Consider the following 21,155-nt stretch of genomic DNA (forward strand, 5'->3'; position numbering starts at 1 on the left):
TGGTGGAAAAAGCACCCAATTGTCAAGATATTTTCTATTAAGGTGACTCAAGTCACCCAGTAAAATACTACTTTAAAAAAAATAAGTATAAATCATTTCACATTCCTTATTGAGCAAACCAGACAGCATGATGTTTCTAATTTTATTTACGGATAGGCAGGGGCACACCAACATTTACAAACAAATCATTTGTGTTTAGTAAGTATGGCAGTAAGGATGACCAGGGATGTTCTCTTTAAGTGTGTGAATTGGACCATTTTCCTGTCCTGCTAAGCATTCAAAATGTAACATGTACTTTTGGGTGTCAGGGAAAATGTATTGAGTAAAAAGTACATTCTTTAGGAATTTAGTGAAATTGTCAAATATAAATAGTAAAGTACAGATACCTCAAACTACTTCAGTAGTACATTCATGTATTTTTACTCCACTGGACTTTAGACAACTGAAAAGTGGTATAGTTAAAATTGTGGATTTTAAGTAAACCTGTATATCAAAACATTTGTGCAAGATACAATCTGAAGTTTCTGTGTGTGTGTGTGTGCTTCGATATGAGAATATCAAAGACAACCAGCACATTGGATGCTTGATGATTACAAATGGTCCTGTTCAGTAAGTTCCTCTTGTGCCAGAACACCCTATTGGAAAGTATGTAACACATCAGAACTTGGGAATTGGCCAAAGGAGAGGAGTGTTCTTGACGTAGTTTTGGAAGGCAGGGTCTGAGCCCCACTTCTTCATGGCCTGCTTCTCCAGGATGGGAATGCCACTGACGTGACGCAGCAGGAACCAGACAAACAGAGGAGATAGCACACTGGCATACTGGGGACCCTTCATCACTGATGAGGCGGAGAGGAAGAGTCCAGACCACTGGAGTATCTCCCCGAGGTAGTTGGGGTGCCTGCTGTAGCCCCACAGCCCGCTCTGGATGAACTTTCCCTGGAGAGAATGGAAAGGCTGAATTGAGGCTATTCTCTGGGTGAATAAATACTCTAAATTAACATAAATACAGGAAGTTTATTTTCAAAGGTGTGAGAGTGGTTGGGTTTTCATCATATGACAGCATGTTGTAGTGAGAATACTTTGCAACTACCCCACTGCATCCATGATAATTATAAAAAGTTAACGTCCTGAAGAAAAAAAAACAGCCCACCAAGCTGACTCACAGCATTATCTGGGTCTCCTTTGAAGAGCCACTTCTGCTGGTCAGCAATGGCCTCCGTGGCAAAGCCAAGGCCCCATATCCCCCAGCCCAGGTAGTCCCTCATGCCCAATGGCTCATCTCGCTGCTCACTGTTCAGGATGAGAGTAGGTAGGAGGGTCATGAACACCCAAACAGCTGAAAGAAAGAGGAATAAATTATGTACTGAACCAATGGTAGATTAGTCCACAGAAATGGTCTATTTTACCAATCTATAAATAATAATTGCATACATGTCAAGATAATGCTCCTACTCTCAATTAGAAATTCACCTGGGTCTGAAATATAAAACATTTTCAAAAGAGTACTGTACTGTCAGTGTCCAATGGTAAACCTCATTTATGGTCTCCCATTTGGGCAAAATGCACAATACCTTGATATCAGTGGCTATTCTAATCTGGTTTTATACATTTATGAAGAGCGAAACGGCTGAGCAGTGAGTTAAAATTGATTGCTTGAGGACAAAGTAAAATAACTGCTGTGGTGGCTGAGTGAGAATAAGAAAAGCCAGCGACCATAATGATTCAAAGTACCTTGAACACTCCAATACACAAAGAATGTCCCTGGGCTGTCTCTGACATTGTTAAACCTGCGATCCTGGCCGTCCTTTAAGATCCGCATGAAGAGGAATGTTCCAAGCCTGCAGAGGTTAGAACATAGGCATTAGTTTGACATTAACCCCGCCATTATTCATTAACTCAACTTTAATGAGTCCCATCCTGAGAGGGTTCTGCGACTGGGCCGGGCCAAACCTCAGCCTTGGAGAAGACTACTAAAACTGATACAACACTTTGTTGATTGAAAAGTAAATGATCAGAGAACACTAAAGCTCTGCAGGTGTTTATAGCTTTTTTTTGTTCTTCTCCATTGTTAGGATGGGAATTCATTGTTGGGCATAGCAGGTGACATTAGATTGGAGACCCTGCTGTCACCCTGTCAAGCTTACCTTACTCCCCATGCTGTCACCAATCCGGTCTGCACATTTTGCCTCAAATGACGAGTCCCTCCCCAATAGCGACTCAGGTGGGCGAGTAATATAAATGTGCCAGACCCTAAAAAAAATACAACCAAGGTTCATCAGCACAAGACATGTGTCCCTTTGGGCATGGTACATGGCTCTGCCACTCCTATCACACAGAAGTTGCACAGTAAGGCGTGTTCAATGAATATTTTACCCAGGAGCCTACTGACAGAGTGACAATTGGCTCCAAAGTACAAGGGCAAAACTTTCCAAGAGCACAGACAGCTCAGAGGAGTGGCACACGAATTTTGTCAAGGAATACCCATTCATCAGTGTCTACAGGTAAGTTGCAGTCTTTTACATAACTAATGGTAAAGTAAATTATGTTATTCTTGAATGGCACATACTGTCACAACAGTCTTTACTTGCCCATTGAACTTTCACAGATATATAGATGTCGAAAATATTATACTGTAACAATGAAAAACCCTACAACAATTGCCTCACTCAATCCATCAAATTCAAGGGCCTACATAACTTCTGTTTTCATTTAGTTTACCATGCTATTGTTGGATGATCGACAAAAGAAGGGCTACAATAAAACTGTACTGCTGTGGTTACTCGATGACCGGAGTTGGGACTTACAGCACCAATTGCCTTTGCGCGAACTACAACGTAACAATGTGTGACAAACATCTCGCGATAGGCCGACACATTTAACGCCAATCTCGCGGTACAATGTAAACATTTGTTTAAAATCATCCGGATGCGCTATCGAAGCTAGTTAATAGATGGATGTTGCAGCATTATCTGGCTAATTTTAACCTTTGAGTGGAGGCTTGTAAAATTGGTAGTCAGTTGGCCGTAATGTTGAACTAAGCTGATTTTCGTAAGATCCTTAAGCTTATCTGAATGAGGGAGGAGTCCTTGAGTTGTTTTACAACAAAGCGGTTTAGATAAGTGGTTTTGTAACATTGCTATTCATCAGATACAACATGCTATACTTGAATGAAAAACACAATGCCTGATTCCAATGCATACGTTTAGTTTGACAACGAATGTTTATATTTTATGACAAAACCATATACACTGGGTGATTTATTCAACCAACCACAATATGAAATCATAGCGATTCACAAAACAAACAAAACGCTTCGGTGAGAATTGACATACCGGTAGGTTTAAATCAAGTGTTATTACCTGCTAAGTCATAGAACTTCTCGGTTTTGAGAGCTGCTGCAATGGCCCATCCAGCCCACTGGATTCCCAGGTCGGTAGCTGCACATTTCACTATCGTACTGCCCATTATCATGTCCAGTAAATTCTGAAACAACAACTGGTATTCCAACATCGGACCACCCCCACTTTCTTCAAATAACACTCCAGTATAAAGTTCACTTCTTCCATAACATTTTGCTTCTTATTCTTGGGTGGGGATTACCGGCGGTTGGCATCCAAGGTGCATTACCGCCATCTACTGTACTGTAGTGTGGGTCAGCGACAGTACTTGAAATAAATGCCTGCCCTTAGTATCTCTATTCCACTGGTCCTGCCATCTCTGCACCATCACTGTCAATATCAGGCTTTTCCCCTCTGACTTGCTCATTGAAACCATAACATCAATATCCCCACTACTAAATGCTTGTTCAGCCAGTACATCAACTGCCTCGTTCCCCTCCACCCCCACATGGGCTGGGACCCAAGTACACCTTATCTGTATACCCATCGCTCTAATCCTGCCATGGGTTTACCTCATAAAGGTCTTGTATGCTACATGAGCTAAATGACAGGAGACTCATCAACACTGCACATGAATCAGAGCAAATACTGTAACTACTCTGTCTGGCTTGATGTCCTCCACCCACTGCAAGGCCAACAGTATGGCCATCAGCTCCGTCGTATATTCAGCCAGATGATCTGTAATACGTTCGCCTGCGTATTACCCACCCACCCAAAGCTTGTGTTCCGTCTTCGCTCATGTTCCCAGCATGCCTGTAAAATCCCTTTCGAAGGATGAGACACCCCATGTCCCTGTGGGTTGACACAATAATTCATTGCCAGCTGCTGTCTCCTAATCTGCAATGGCATATCCCCCCCATCTCCACCTGTAGTGCTGCAGCCACCGGGGACGTCTGAAACGCCCTACTACATATTCTGAGTCCTTGCCTCTGTATGACATCTAGACTTTCCAATAAGGTCCAAGCTGCCGAACCATACGCTATACTGCTATAGTCTATTATAGATCAGATTAATACAACATACATGGTCCTCGATGAGGAACGGCCAGCCCCCCACTCCTTCCCTGTCAGACAGCATCACAATTAACACCTTCTTACACTTTCTCACCACTCTCTAAATGTGTTCTGCCCAGGTCAGCCTAGTGTCAAAGTACACTCAAAGGAACCTGAAAGACCCCACCCTCTCCAAGTTTCTCCCATATAACCTCAAGCGTACCTCATCTCCCACCTTTCTCCTGGTAAAGAACACTGTCTGAGTTCTCTACAGAGAACCTGAATCCCCACAATAATGCCCACTGCCCTACCTCATCAATTGCTTCCTGTACCTTCCTGACTATGTAATTCCATAATAGTATGTAGGAGTGGCTTGACTTGGAAAGATATGATAGGCCTGCTAAGAAGACAGAATTGTAGTCAAAAAACTGCCCTATATAGCTTCACTTTAGCATGCCGCCAACTTTTTATATATACATACAGTGGGTAGAACAAGTATTTGATACACTGCGGATTTTGCAGGTTTTCCTACTTACACAGCATGTAGAGGTCTGTAATTTTTATCATAGGTACACTTCAACTGTGAGAGACGGAATCTAAAACAAAAATCCAGAAAATCACATTGTATGATTTTTAAGTAATTAATTTGCATTTTATTGCATGACATAAGTATTTGATACATCAGAAAAGCCAAACTTAATATTTGGTACAGAAACCTTTGTTTGCAATTACAGAGATCATATGTTGCCTGTAGTTCTTGACCAGGTTTGCACACACTGCAGCAGGGATTTTGGCCCACCCTTCCATACAGACCTTCTCCAGATCCTTCAGGGGTCGGGGCTGTCGCTGGGCAATACGGACTTTCAGCTCCCTCCAAAGATTTTCTATTGGGTTCAGGTCCGGAGACTGGCTAGGCCACTCCAGGACCTTGAGAAGCGTCTTACGGAGCCACTCCTTAGTTGCCCTGGCTGTGTGTTTCGGGTCGTTGTCATGCTGGAAGACCCAGCCACAGCCCCTCTTCAATGCTCTTTCTGAGGGAAGGAGGTTGTTGGCCAAGATCTCGCGCTACAGGGCCCCATCCATCCTCCCCTCAATACGGTGCAGTCGTCCTGTCCCCTTTGCAGAAAAGCATCCCCAAAGAATGATGTTTCCACCTCCATTCTTCACGATTGGGATGGTGTTCTTGGGGTTGTACTCATCCTTCTTTTACCTCCAAACACGGCGAGTGGAGTTTAGACCAAAAAGCTCTATTTTTGTCTCATCAGACCACATGACCTTCTCCCATTCCTCTTCTGGATCATCCAGATGGTCATTGGCAAACTTCAGATGGGCCTGGACATGAGCTGGCTTGAGCAGGGGGACCTTGCGTGCGCTGCAGGATTTTAATCCATGACGGCGTAGTGTGTTACTAATGGTTTTCTTTGAGACTGTTGTCCCAGCTCTCTTCAGGTCATTGACCAGGTCCTGCCGTGTAATTCTGGGCTGATCCCTCACCTTCCTCATGATCATTGACGCCCCATGAGGTGAGATCTTGCATGGTGCCCCAGACCGAGGGTGATTGACCGTCATCTTGAACTTCTACCATTTTCTAATAATTGCGCCAACAGTTGTTGCCTTCTCACCAAGCTGCTTGCCTATTGTCCTGTAGCCCATCCCAGCCTTGTGCAGGTGTACATTTTATCCCCGATGTCCTTACACAGCTCTCTGGTCTTGGCCATTGTGGAGAGGTTGGAGTCTGTTTGATTGAGTGTGTGGACAGGTGTCTTTTATACAGGTAACGAGTTCAAACAGGTGCAGTTAATACAGGTAATGAGTGGAGAACAGGTGGGCTTCTTAAAAAAAAACTAACAGGTCTGTGAGAGCCGGAATTCTTACTGGTTGGTAGGTGATCAAATACTTATGTCATGCAATAAAATGCAAATTAATTACTTAAAAATCATACAATGTGATTTTCTGGATTTTTGTTTTGGTTCATCTCTCACAGTTGAAGTGTACCTATGATAAAAAATTACAGACCTCTACGTGCTTTGTAAGTAGGAAAACCTGCAAAATCGGCAGTGTATCAAATACTTGTTCTCCCCACTGTATATCTTATAGGTATTGCCGTCAACAAATGCTTTGTTCAAAACAACTGGGAACTCGGAAATCTCGGACTTCAGTGTGTTGAAAACTACTGGAAACTCGGAAAAAAACGAGCTCCTACTAGAAAAAAATATTTTTTAACGGTCATCCAATTAGGAATTCGAAGTCGGGGACTTGGACCTCTTTCGAGAACTTCGGCCTAACGATCACTGACGTCATGATTTGATTTCGTATTTTCCCGAGTTACAAGTTGTTAAACCACGCAGATTTGCATTATTTAGAATATCTAGAGATATTCCACAACCACAATGAATAAAAATGCCAAAATTGGGCATCCCTGTCATACACTTCTGGTAGTGAATCTTTTGGATGTATTAAGGTTTATTAACACAGAACTATTTATATGTGTATATCTTCCCTCTAATTTTAAAGAGATTAACAATACCTTTCTTGACTTAATCTGGAAAAAGAAGTCTCACAAACTAAACAAGTCAGTCCTCTCTAATAAAAGAGCTGAAGGAGGTCTGGAAGTGTTGGATTTTGTTGACATAAATAACACTTTCAAGATCAACTGGTTGAAAAGATGTTTGATCAATACTGAATCAATATGGTATTTCATACCAAAGAATGTGTTTTAATAAGTTGGGAGGTCTTAACCTTTTACTGAAATGTAATTATATTCCTGAAAGTTTACTCACTAAATTGGCTAGGTTTCACCAACAAGCTTTAATGGCCTGGAGAATATGTTTCCTGCACAATTTTTCCTCACAATATTCCCCTTTTGTGGAATAATTCAGACATATCTGTAAGGAATAAGTCATTGTTCTACACCAGCTGGCATGAGAGGAATATTGACTTTGTTCTTGATGTTTTTGACAACAGGGGTAATAATCTTTCATATGAATAATTTATAACATTGAATGACTTTCTAATACCTTTCAGAGAGTTTATTTCGGTGATCAAAGCCAGTCCCAGTGGTCCAACTACACTAATGAAAACTCATCTTAGCTTTGGTGATCATCACAAAGCTTATCCCGAACTCAGTTTGGAAGGCGTGGGCTTACTTGAGAAATCTTGTTGTAATAAATATATGTAACAAATTCTTCATTCACGGAACCAACGTACACATAGAGGAATATTTTTCTGGAACATGCTTATTCCTGACACTGTCTGGAAAAAAAGCTTGGTTTTAAGGCCTTACAAATATTGTATACCATACAAATGTAAGGTAGTGCACTTTAAAATTCTACGTATGGTATATCCATGTAATTCTATGTTGTTCAAATTTGTGGCTATTGATGATATCTGCGTTTTCTGTGAAAAAGAAGGTGAGAATCTGACTCGTTCTTTGACTGTAAATTTGTCAGAGTTTTGGGAAAACCTTGCAAAATACTTATTTACCATTATGAACACTACCCATGTTTTTGACATGAAGGATATGTTACTATTGCAATGATAACAAGACAATTGAAATGATTTGTTGCCAAATACTTTATACACAAACAAAAATTCCAGGATTCTATACCAAAATTACACATATTTTTGATTGAATTTAATTATCTTGTTAAGACATTATCCCCCGTGAATAACAACAAGAATAAAAAAAATTCAGAGTGAATACAATTGCACTAGAATTGTTTATTTTTTTTATTACTTGTATTATTTTTATTAATATATTTTTTGCATGTTTTAGTATTTTCTTGCTAATACCTGTGTTTTGTTTTGTTAGACATGTTTGATGTAGCAATGTAAGTTGCTGATTTTTGTATTATGAATAACATAAAATATATATATTTTTTAAGAATTCCTAGTTGTTTTGAACGCGGCAAAAGCCTGTACTTTTATTTCGGCCAACCACATCATTGGTCATGACTCACGATTGCGGTAATGTTTAAAAGTCCTGCTAACCCCTCAGACAGTATACCTTATCATCTTACTGGCTTTGGCACGCATCAACAACCTATTATTGTTGTCCAACGTTTAAAAAACGTGTAATTGTCATTGATATGGAAAAGTATAAACAAAACGGTAGTCTGCATGCAACCAGCTGCCTGTTCGGGCAAATAGCAACATTACCTGCTCAATTCTTTGCACCCCCCAAAAAAAACATTCGTTTAAAAATGTGGCTATTTAGGATATGTAAATTGGCTATTTACCATATGTAAATCTAACAAGCCAGACAACTAAAAGCTACTTTCTAGCCAATTAAGTTTTGGTTTGCTAAACTAGCTCATTTAAATAGCTGTACGAGCCAGCTCATTACTACCAGAACATATCTGACAACGTTTAGAATTGAACTGTAGCCAACTTTGTATTCACCATAACAGTAAAATTAACATATTACATGGTAATTATTTACAAATGATTTACAAGTATGGCGAGCTGCTAATTTACTGTTTGTGAATGTGAAGAAATAAAAGCAGTGCATTGCAATCTGTCAATCTGGAGGAATTCAAAATGCATCGTGTTACCATGACAACGGTTGTAACAACAAAGGTCAAGGTTGAATGTCTCTTGCTCAGTTGCCATTAAAGAAATAGAGCCCGCACACTCATAAGCTCCGCCACGTACCTTAATTTTACAAACAAAATTTCTATCTGACCTGCACGAATCTTCGTCAGGTTATTCCTCGTTATTTCTTATTTTTACTCCGTTGCCGCCTTAATAATGGCTATATAAAAGGTGAATGCCTACGAGGTGTAAAGATAGTGCTGTATAAAGGAGATATACATTACCCAATTGTTTTTACAGGCAACATACCGTGAATCCTATGTGAAATAATGAATACACTAGTGATTAGTGATTATGCACTTTTGACATGATGCACGTAAATGACTGGATACTTGACGATATATCTGTCCCACCAATATTCTAATCAACTACTTTTAGGTTACCAAATGAGAACTCTCCATTCTATACAGACAGATTCATCTTTGTAATCTGTTCTTTCCCCTATCTCTACATTCCCAAGGATAAAAAAAAAACTCAACAGGGAAAAGCAAGAAAGGAAAAGGGGAAAGTATGTCAGAAGGCCACAGTCCAAAAGGAGGTGCTGGGGTCTTTGCCAAAAGAGTCCAAAGGCAACTGAGCAGGGGCAAGGAGAAGGTATGCTTTACATTTCTCAATATAATGCACAGCATGATCTCCAAATGCCTCTCAATCTAACTTTAGAAGAAAAGCATAAAGGTTCAAGACATTAGAGGTAGCTTGACGTGTACATGTATTTTGTTCCTGACTTTTTAGGTCTTGCAGAAGTTTGGAAAGACAGTGGAGACCAAAGATGAAAGATTTGAGCAATGCCTCTTAAATCTCACTGACCAACAGGTAGTCTTCATTGGCAGTCAATCTCCATGCATGAACAAATAATATATATTCACCGATATTTTATGATTTAGCAAAGGCATGTCAATCTGCCCCTGTAAATGCCAAAAATGAATGTATAGCCTACAAATTACTCGATAACCTCTGTTTGCAGATTTATGGGAACCGGTTATACAAAGACCTAAAGCATTACCTTAGTTCTGTCAAAGGTAAACATTTGTTCTGCCTGTGTATGTTGTAAATGATTGTGATCTGTATTTGATTTTTGATTTGATTTATTGGGATCCCCATTAGCCGACGCCAATGGCGAAAGCTAGTCTTACTGGAGTCCAACACATAAACACATAACGAAAAAACAAACATTTACAGACAAAAATACTTTACAATTGACATACATTTAAAAACATGATGCATGATGATGTAACATGTATGACGTTGTCCCTAAATTGCATGGTTTTCTATAGCTTTTACCATCAGCGGTGTCCAAGGCCTGATAAAATGTGATCCGTGTTGTCCACTTTTTCACAGAAATGCAGGAATCTTCAAAACGGCTTTCCCAGTCTCTGTATGATATCTATGAGCCGGACTGGGATGGAGAAGAGGACCTGGGGGCCATTGTAGAGGTCAGTCATCGCACTGCTGTATTATTAAGGATGACATGCATGACTTCTTTGTTGGTTGTTATAACGCACATTTCTGTAAAAAAAAAACATATATATATATATATATATATATATATATATATATATATATCCTATGCCAACAGGGTGAAGACCTCCTGTGGAATGATTATGGGGCAAAGCTGTTAGATCAGGCGCTTCGTACCATGGAGTCTTATATGAGCCAGTTCCCAGATGTCAGGGTAAGGCTGGACAATGTGCGGTTGGCACACACACACATACACACACACTTCCTAAATACAGTATGTTATCTTTCAAGTGCATCCTTCCTCTCCTCCAAATCCCCAGGAGAAGGTGGCCAAACGAGGCAGGAAGCTGGTTGACTACGATTCATCCCGTCACCACTTGGAGGCGATGCAGAATGCTAAAAAGAAAGATGATGTCAAAATAGCCAAGGTCAGACAGACAAAAGACCCCTGTCTACTTACTTTGCACAGCAATGATCATTTAAGCTAAGCTACAAAACTCAATCTTATCATGGTGGTTTTCTGTGCACAGGCAGCTGATGAAGTGAACATAGCCCAGAGTGTCTTTGAGGACATCAACAGAGAGCTGCGGGATGAGCTCCCTGCTCTCTATGACAGGTAAGGAGTCAGAAGTCAGCACAGAGCCAGATAGCAGAATGACATACCATTCAAATAAATACAGTGCCTTGCGAAAGTATTCGGCCCCCTTGAACTTTGCGACCTTTTGCCACATTTCAGGCTTCAAACATAAAGATATAAAACTGTATTTTTTTGTGAAGAATCAACAACAAGTCGGACACAATCATGAAGTGGAACGACATTTATTGGATATTTCAAACTTTTTTAACAAATCAAAAACTGAAAAATTGGGCGTGCAAAATTATTCAGCCCCCTTAAGTTAATACTTTGTAGCGCCACCTTTTGCTGCGATTACAGCTGTAAGTCGCTTGGGGTATGTCTCTATCAGTTTTGCACATCGAGAGACTGGAATTTTTTCCCATTCCTCCTTGCAAAACAGCTCGAGCTCAGTGAGGTTGGATGGAGAGCATTTGTGAACAGCAGTTTTCAGTTCTTTCCACAGATTCTCGATTGGATTCAGGTCTGGACTTTGACTTGGCCATTCTAACACCTGGATATGTTTATTTTTGAACCATTCCATTGTAGATTTTGCTTTATGTTTTGGATCATTGTCTTGTTGGAAGACAAATCTCCATCCCAGTCTCAGGTCTTTTGCAGACTCCATCAGGTTTTCTTCCAGAATGGTCCTGTATTTGGCTCCATCCATCTTCCAATCAATTTTAACCATCTTCCCTGTCCCTGCTGAAGAAAAGCAGGCCCAAACCATGATGCTGCCACCACCATGTTTGACAGTGGGGATGGTGTGTTCATGGTGATGAGCTGTGTTGCTTTTACGCCAAACATAACGTTTTGCATTGTTGCCAAAAAGTTAAATTTTGGTTTCATCTGACCAGAGCACCTTCTTCCCCATGTTTGGCGTGTCTCCCAGGTGGCTTGTGGCAAACTTTAAACAACACTTTTTTATGGATATCTTTAAGAAATGGCTTTCTTCTTGCCACTCTTCCATAAAGGCCAGATTTGTGCAATATACAACTGATTGTTGTCCTATGGACAGAGTCTCCCACCTCAGCTGTAGATCTCTGCAGTTCATCGATAGTGATCATGGGCCTCTTGGCTGCATCTCTGATCAGTCTTCTCCTTGTATGAGCTGAAAGTTTAGAGGGACGGCCAGGTCTTGGTAGATTTGCAGTGGTCTGATACTCCTTCCATTTCAATATTATCGCTTGCACAGTGCTCCTTGGGATGTTTAAAGCTTGGGAAGTCTTTTTGTATCCAAATCCGGCTTTAAACTTCTTCACAACAGTATCTCGGACCTGCCTGGTGTGTTCCTTGTTCTTCATGATGCTCTCTGCGCTTTTAACGGACCTCTGAGACTATCACAGTGCAGGTGCATTTATACGGAGACTTGATTACACACAGGTGGATTGTATTTATCATCATTAGTCATTTAGGTCAACATTGGATCATTCACTGAGATCCTCACTGAACTTCTGGAGAGAATTTGCTCCACTGAAAGTAAAGGGGCTGAATAATTTTGCACGCCCAATTTTTCAGTTTTTGATTTGTTAAAAAAGTTTGAAATATCCAATAAATGTCGTTCCACTTCATGATTGTGTCCCACTTGTTGTTGATTCTTCACAAAAATATACAGTTTTATATCTTTATGTTTGAAGCCTGAAATGTGGCAAAAGGTCGCAAAGTTCAAGGGGGCCGAATACTTTCGCAAGGCACTGTACATCATTATGTCAAGTGTCTAATAACCTATTCAAATTAATAATGTTTTTTTCTTTTATTTTGTTCCTAAAGCCGAATTGGATGCTATGTGTCAGTCTTCACAGCCATCTCAAATTTGCGGGACACCTTCTTCAAGGAAATGACTACTGTATGTGCAGTACATATTATTCACAATAACTTGGGTGGGAATACACATCCGAAAATAGCAGTCATGTGGGGCTTTGCTTTGGTTTATACAAATGAACCAAACTGTTTTGTCTGCATTTAGGTAACAAAAGTCCTAGCTCTTTCGATTTATATATTTTCTTGATCTGGTGTAACTTCCTCTCTTTCAGTTCAACAGTGATTTGCAGAATGTGATGAAGGATCTGAAGGATCAGCATCCAGACAAGGTATTTGTCATCAAGGGGTTGAATCGGTAAGTTGGTAAGGATTTTACATCTCTCGCCGGCACTAAAAAAAAAAAAAAAAAATCTTAATTGACTTTCCTCCCATTTGAGTCTATCAATGGGTTGTGGTCTGGGATGAACTCAACACAGAGTGTATTATAAAGCATAATAGTAGTCAAAGCAAAAGTAAGTGTATCAACATGTAGTCATATCCCCCCTCTCACATATCTTTCAGGACTGGCTCTCTGATGAGGCGATCTCTCATGTCCCCCAAGTCATGGAAGGCCAGCTTCTCTGACTTCCATCAGAGTTCTAGTCCAGGCAAGTCAGGCACCCTCACTAGAGACAAGTCCAGCTTCAGATCTCCCAGTAGTCCTCGCTATGATGAGTCACTCACCAGCACACCTGCAGTCTCCTCATGGCCCCTACCTATTGAGGAGCCCTCCTCAGGGGCCAGAGACCTGGATGCAAACTCCACCCGTAGTGAGGATCCTTCTACAGAGAAGAAACCAGGGTCTGAAAGCAGGGATGATACCACCACCACAGAAGGGGCCTCCGGCAGTGGTCAAAAGTCAGGGGAAGAGAAACTGGCCGAGGAAGAAAAGGGTGTTAAAAGGGGAAAGTCTGAGCCTTCTTCAAAACAGCACCCTGCTGCATTAACTGAGAGTACCTCCGAAGTGCCAAACTCCCATGACCTGGAGAGTGTTGAGCTCCAGCTCTCGGCCATAGACACCCCCCAGCTGACCATAGAGAGCTCTGTGGCCCCTGAGGACGCTGGGGTTCATGGTGTGCAGAACGGAGCGGCTACAGATGGCTCTGATTCTGACATAGAGGCCACTGGGCTTGTCCAAGAGGTGAGTTGTCAGGATGAGATCTCACTGTAAAAACACAGACACAACCTTTTATGGGCTCTCGTATGTGGTACGTTTGATTTACATGCCGGTCTACTGTAATCAAGACAAGCAGTATAATAATGGGATGCCATCGACAGCTGCTAAACCTTTTTGATCTACTGGTCTATAACTTGTCACTTTGGTCTTTTACTTTTAGGCAGAAAAATTGCATATCCAGGAGCCAGAGGATGTGAAAAACACTGTGGTGTAATGAAGGATCTCTGAAGAAAATGTTAGTTCCTGTCTGAAGTAACTATAATTATGGATAAGGCTGCTTTTCTTCTTTGTTAACTATCAAAATGTTTTGTGTTTGTTCACAGAACTAGTTATAGTAATAAGGGAGAGGGGCTGAATACTGCACGAGGGACATAGGATAAAAATGAAGAGCCTTCTCAATATTACAGACAGGATATAAGAATATCTGCTGTTGCCTCCAGCTGCCTAAGATCTGAAAGCTCTTGCTTGTGGACAATATATTTCCAATAGAGCGGTTTTGTTTTTATTAATAAAATGAGTGGTATGCCTGTTTGTGCTTTGCATAGGTTTCTGCCAATAATCCAATACTGCGTCACCCAATTGTCTTTTCATTTAATTGTAGAGAAACAGCAAGTTCACTAAACTGTAATTGACTTTGCAAAATTGAATAGAAAATTAAATAGAAATTCATAGAAAACAATTATTTATTCTCCGTGTGTGCTAAATTGTACATGAAGAACTTGATTATTGATTAAACAAATGTATTTTTTTTATAATGGCTTGTTGAGTGATACTCCTGTAATTGAAAAACTCAAATGACTGAATGTGAAATCAAAGGAAACCTAGAAGTGTCTTTTGATTAATTATGTATTTATAAACAATTTATCATTAAAGTGATAACATCTCTGCCCTTTGTCTGGATTTGTCAGCACTGTAAATATTCTAGATCTCCAACAATATTGGTGCAACATGAAACCTCCCAAGAGCTATTATAGCAATGTCACCGGAGCTCGCACACGTGCGTTTCAAGAAATCGGCGCGCAAGGCAAGAAAGTTTAAGCGGTGAGCACAGCTGTCTGTTTTTATGTGTTTTCTTTTTCGTTGCTGGATTCCTAAAGCTAGCTCGCTTAAAATACTGTATTTCGTAACTTTTTTTGTTGTTTTAAAGAAATGTGGTGTCTAAAGAAATGTGACCAGCAAGCAAATATCGCTCAGCAGATATCTCTACTTCCTCAGCTACAGTACCCGGGGAAACCTCAGCTCCTTTCTCTTATATCGCCGCGGAGTTGAGATGACTGGTCGCGCGATATGCTAGCAACATTGTGTCATTACCAGTCGATTCTTGTAAAAATGTCAGTTCTGAAAACGCTTTCCTGTGCCTATGTGTGTCCTGTACAACAGCGGTCCCTTCCACGGGGTGCTAAAATTCATAATTTTAATAAAAAATAATAGCTAATAAAACCCGCGACTTTTTTACTCGTACTATGTAAACATATTCAATTGGGTCCATGCTATCATTTGGGATGTCTACCCCTTTGAAGTTGACATGATAAATGAGTTAGGTAAGGTTTAGGGTATTCCGGATAACACGGACCTAATTTAATGTTTACGTACACAGCTGCATGATAAACAATGGCAGCATTAAAAGAGTGATGTACCCAACTAGCCAGTAAACATGCTGTTCCAGGCGACAGTTTGAATAAATATCTAAACGGTTGATATGCAGAAATTATACCAATATTCTCCCCTTTATTGTTTTTTATTTATTTCCCGGCTATGGCAGTAGCTAAGTCATTTTACCCTAGAGACAGTTCTTTATCTGCATCGACCACATCACGACAATGACTCATTGCATTTCAGTATTTGCATCTGTTATTCTTATATGTCCTGATTTAAAAATAAAAAATAAACGTATTTCACCTTTATTTAACCAGGTAGGCCAGTTGAGAACAAGTTCTCATTTACAACTGCAACCTGGCCAAGATAAAGCAAAGCAGTATGACAAAAAACAACAGAGTTACACATGGAATAAACAAAAGTACAGTCAACAACACAATAGAAAACATGTATATACGGTGTGTGCAAATGGAGTAAGATTAGGGAGGTAAGGCAATAAATAGGCCATAGTAGCGAAGTAATTACAATTTAGCAAATTAACACTGAAGTGATAGATGTGCAGATGATGATGTGCAAGTAGAAATACTGGTGTGCAAAAAAAGTAAATAAAAACAATATGGGGATGAGGTAGGTAGTTGGGTGGGCTATTTACAAATGGGCTATGTACAGCTGCAGCGATCGGTAAGCTGCTCAGATAGCTGATACTTAAAGTTAGCGAGGGAGATATAAAGTCTCCAACTAAAGCGATTTTTGCAATTCGTTCCAGTCATTGGTGGCAGAGGACTGGATGGAAGGGCAGCCAACGTGGGTGTTAGCTTTGGGGATGACCAGTGAGATATACCTGCTGGAGCGCGTGCTACGGGAGCGTGTTGTTATGGTGACCAGTGAGCTGAGATAAGGCGGGGTTTTACCTATCAAAGACTTATAGATGACCTGGAGCCAGTGGGTCTGGTGACGAACATGTAGCGAGGGCCAGCCGACGAGAGCATACATGTCGCAGTGATGGGTGGTATATGGGGCTTTGGTTACAAAACGGATGGCACTGTGATAAACTGCATCCAGTTGGCTGAGTAGAGTGTTGGAGGCTATTTTGTAAATGACATTGCCGAAGTCGAGGATCGGCAGGATGGTCAGTTTTATGAGGGTATGTTTGGCAGCGTGAGTGAAGGCGGCTTTGTTGCGAAATAGGATGCCGATTCTAGATTTAATTTTGGATTGGAGATGCTTAATGTGAGTCTGGAAGGAGAGTTTACAGTCTAACCAGACACCTAGGTATTTGTAGTTGTCCACATATTCTAAGTCAGAACCGTCCAGAGTAGTGATGCTAGTCAGGCGGGCAAGTGCGGGCAGCGATCGGTTGAAGAGCATGCATTTAGTTTTACTAGCGTTTAAGAGCAGTTGGAGGCCACGGAAGGAGTGTTGTATGGCATTGAAGCTTGTCTGGGGGTTTGTTAACACAGTATCCAAAGAAGGGCCAGATGTATACAGAATGGTGTCATCTGCGTAGAGGTGGATCAAGGAATCACCAGCAGCAAGAGCAACATCATTGATATATATAGAGAAATGAGTCAGCCTGAGAATTTAACCATGTGATACCCCCATAGAGACTAGCAGATAACCCATGATAATTGAATGAGATTATATTCTTTGCAATAAACTTGGGTTTTATATTTTGCTAAATTACATAATTAAAGACAAATAGATTTCAGTGAAGTCTGTTATTATGAGGAAGTGAGTGGGGGCTAGATATTTAATGAGACTGGTTTCCAGGCTTGCCAGGTCTAGGCATATTTCTAGCCGATGCCCATACAAGTCCTGAACTAGTCCAAACATTTTTCACAGGAAGAGAGGTGTTTGCCACATTTATCCAATAGGTGTCTCCATAATGACAATCGAAATAAAACTGATAAAATTGCTTTACCTTGTTCTCAGCATTTCTCCCTTTATTGGTTCATCACACCAAATTATTTAATCTGAACTATAGAAGTGGTTGACAGTGAATGGGTGGCAGGTAGTTTAGTGGTTAGAGCGTTGGACTAGTAACTGAAAGCTTGAAAGATCGAATCCACAAATCTGTCGTTCTGACCCTGAACGAGGCAGTTAACCCACTGTTCCTAGGCCGTCATTGAAAATAATAATTTGTTCTTAACTGACTTACCTAGTTAAATAAAAGTTAAATTAAATGCTGTTAACACAATTTTTTAAATTGTGAAATAGTGTTAATAGAAGTCCCATTTCTCTAAAATAATCATATTTTCAACGAGTATAAAAATTGAAAAGCCCCCAACGTTTTTGGCTTATTTTAATCCACAAAAATTTCAATTTGTGTGGCTGCAGCATGATGTCCCAGTAATCCATCCCTCTGGAGCAAGATGGAAAGGAAAGAGGAGTCCATCATGAGTCCAGTACATTAAGAGTTTATTTAAAAAATATATAACCTTTATTTAACTAGGCAAGTCAATTAAGAACAAATTCTTGTTTACAATGACGGCCTACCCCGCCAAACCCAGACGACGTTGGGACAATTGTGTGTCGCCCTATGGGACTCCAAATCACAGCCGGATGTGATACAGCCTACAATCAAACCAGGGACTATAGTGACGCCTCTTGCACTGTGATGCAGTGCCTTAGACCACTGCGCCACTCGGGAGCCCAAGATTTAATGGCTAGTTTTATTCTACTGTTGATCAATCGCTGCTACTTATAATTTGATAGGCAGTAATGGATTTAATCGGTTCCTCTCTGTGCCACTGCACGCCACTCCTCTGACTTCCGCTTTCTGGCCAATGTTCGCTAGCTTGCTGCATACAGGGCTTGAGACTTAACTTTTTTGATCACCGTCTCAGAATCACCCCGAAGTGAAGATGAACAGTCACAAATTTAAAAAATAATATTTTTTTATGTTTTGATATGCCAACGTGGGTCTACTCATAGGACCTAGGTCATTCACAGTGAAGTCTAATAAGAGTAGCCTACTACTGAAATAGATAAATGGGGCTGTCAACTGAGCCAGAAATTCACATAAAACATTTCTTGCCTCTAAAAAAAAATTCAACATTGGAATAATATTTAAAGTGACAATATGTCACTTTTTGGGTGACCTGATAAATTCACATAGAAATGTGAGTTATAGATATCATTCTCATTGAAAGCAAATGTTAAAAGCGGTAGATCTGTACTGTGCTCTATTTCTATGCTTCCCATTCTTAAGGGAGAACTCCACCCAAAACTATATTTTGGTCTTTGTTTCATTAGTCCAAAAATGTTTTACTTGTCAGCACTCAAGTTTTGAAGATATATAACTTTCAAAAAACAGAAATGATCCTGTATGATGGATTTTGCGTTATACGGGATGATTTCTGTGTTTTGAAAGTTATATAACTGAAAACCTATTGAAAACCTGAGTAGTGTGTAGCTAGTTAGTACAACTTAATTAGTTAATTGTTCTCACATCACAGGTCATGGCTGCCTGCTGCAGTGCTCTCTCAACACCAATGACTGTGCTCAACACACACACCCCTTCTGCCCTCCCCACCAATCATTGACTCACTCAGCAACAGCCTGCATCACTGACTGATAGTCAGCAGTACCAGGTCACAGTGAAATTAATAAAACATAAAAATTAACAAAGTGGTGCAATTTAGATGTAGCAACCAATACACTTTCATCCGCAACATCGTTTTCAAAGTAGCCCAATTTCTGTCTTCTCATCTATGTCCTCTACCACTGTAAATAGCTTACATGATTCAAACATGATATTTTTTTTCTACAAATCTCTACCCCGAATGATTGTAATGTTACCTGAATTTAGTACTGTTGGTTTGGAATACAGGACTTTTTACTTACGAGTTTGTGTGTTGTGTAAACAATGACTTGTGAATCTGACATCAATCACCATGACTTCTATTCCACCCATGACATGTGGGACAATTTATTTTTGTGCTAGAGATTTGCCATTTTATGTGGCACTTATTTCACAAAGACAAAATACATTTGGTGATATTTGAAGTCAGCGTGTCAATAAAATACTGTAGCCATATTTTCATTCAGAGTTGATGATGCCCAACCCTTTTCGTGACGGCTGTTGTTTACCTCTGTTTAATAAGACATTGCGTAATGTCATATAGATTCAGAAATTAAACTTCGGCATTACTTGAGGTTCTGGCATGTTTCAGTGTAGCCAAACTTCAGTCCCTATTCTAAAAGCAGTTGACTCTCTCTCTCCAGTGGTCATCGTAGTTGTGCTGCTGATGCTAGCTGGCCTGGGTTTCCTTCTGCATCAGTACTTGTGCCACAACAAGGGTGCCTACAGAACCACAGGAGAACCTTCTCCGGTGGAAGACCGTGATCAGGCCCACGGTGAGATTGTAACTGACGAAAAGGAGTACTTCATTTGAACTTGATGGAAGGATGAAAAGGAGGAATGCGAGAACTGTTTGTGGGTGTTAACAAAATATGTGCCAAACTGAGAGGAAACAGGAAAATGACAACCATCTTTGAAGGCCATCTACAGTATTTCTGCGGTCTTGAGGAAAACCTACATAGATTATACCCAAGAAAACACTCACTTATAGGCACAGAAGCTGGGCAGGAGATGAGATGCATTAGTTAAAGAGGTCTGTGTGCGCACACTGATGGACTTGTTTGCACATAAGAGATAGTTGTGGAACACTGGTGGATGGAAGACTTCATGAGATTCTTGCAGGTAAATGTCTTAAGATGGCATAAATATGCCTCCATTTCAGTGTCATCACAATTCAGTTATACATCTGCTCCCTATGTCACCTCTGAAGGCTTTTAATTTTTATGTTTTACTTTTTCTGTATTTAATGAGTATCTCGGGGTGCTAAATGGGGAATTGTATTTGGTGATTAGTAGAAGGCACTGATGAAATTGTATTATTCTTATGCCAGTATCCATACTTTACCAGTTGGTCAAAACTGTAAGGATTTGACTATTGTCTTTCTGGGCAGCAAAATGGGAAATGTTATATTGAATCTGTTACTATTACCAGATAGAGATTGTATGATCTTATTGAAGTATCTGCCAAAGGTAGTAAGTGACATGACAGACCTCAAGACTGCAGGTCAGATGTGGCAATAAAGCTTTTTCCTTTTTTCACTCATTGTTGAATGTCCTTACAGCTATAAGTTATAGGTGGATAGAACATTGAAGTGTCAATCTCACACCCCACAATATGTATTTCAAACAAGGCTAGAGTTGTTCATTTTCATCACAGGGAAAGTATTTATGCACTGTAAACATTTCTTCAACTCTTACAATTCATACAGGGCCACTTGAGCTGCTTGAGTCCTGATGCTTGTCAAAAAAAAATCTAAATGATGGAGAAGAACTCAGAACAGGTAGCATTAAACCTTACTGTCCAAAATATTTTTCTAAATGTCATTTTACTCTCTAAAAAAACATGAAGTGCACCAAAGTTCCTTTGCAAAGAGTTCTTTCTTCCAGACGCATGTTTCAGCAAACCAAAGTGACATCTCCTTAATCTTAAAAGAAAGTGTACCATA

General features: G+C 40.3%; 1 protein-coding gene and 1 pseudogene across 1 annotated transcript; one reads left to right on the forward strand and one right to left on the reverse strand.

The window, feature by feature from the left end:
• Positions 1-128: 128 nt before the first annotated feature.
• Positions 129-3,596, reverse strand: si:ch211-210c8.6 (uncharacterized). The gene is made up of 5 exons (XM_064957334.1): positions 3,360-3,596; positions 2,145-2,250; positions 1,732-1,838; positions 1,164-1,336; positions 129-936 (listed from the first exon to the last, which is right to left on the reverse strand). Exons 1-5 carry the CDS (start codon positions 3,508-3,510, stop codon positions 658-660), a joined length of 816 nt encoding a protein of 271 aa, XP_064813406.1. The 5' UTR covers positions 3,511-3,596; the 3' UTR covers positions 129-657.
• LOC135528334 (bridging integrator 2-like) lies at positions 2,396-14,917 on the forward strand (annotated as a pseudogene).
• Positions 14,918-21,155: the final 6,238 nt, after the last annotated feature.

This window comes from Oncorhynchus masou, chromosome 33 (assembly GCF_036934945.1).
Source record: "Oncorhynchus masou masou isolate Uvic2021 chromosome 33, UVic_Omas_1.1, whole genome shotgun sequence".
In the NCBI taxonomy this organism is placed as follows: Eukaryota; Metazoa; Chordata; class Actinopteri; order Salmoniformes; family Salmonidae; genus Oncorhynchus; species Oncorhynchus masou.

Bases quoted from the DNA above. Each gene is read 5' to 3' on its own strand.
- si:ch211-210c8.6 (XM_064957334.1), bottom strand. From the start codon at position 3,510: ATGTTGGAATACCAGTTGTTGTTTCAGAATTTACTGGACATGATAATG. The intron at 2,251-3,359 runs GTAATAACACTT...TATTTTTTTTAG, and splicing joins GAAGTTCTATGACTTAGCAG to GGTCTGGCACATTTATATTA. The intron at 1,839-2,144 runs GTAAGCTTGACA...TAACCTCTGCAG, and splicing joins GTGACAGCATGGGGAGTAAG to GCTTGGAACATTCCTCTTCA.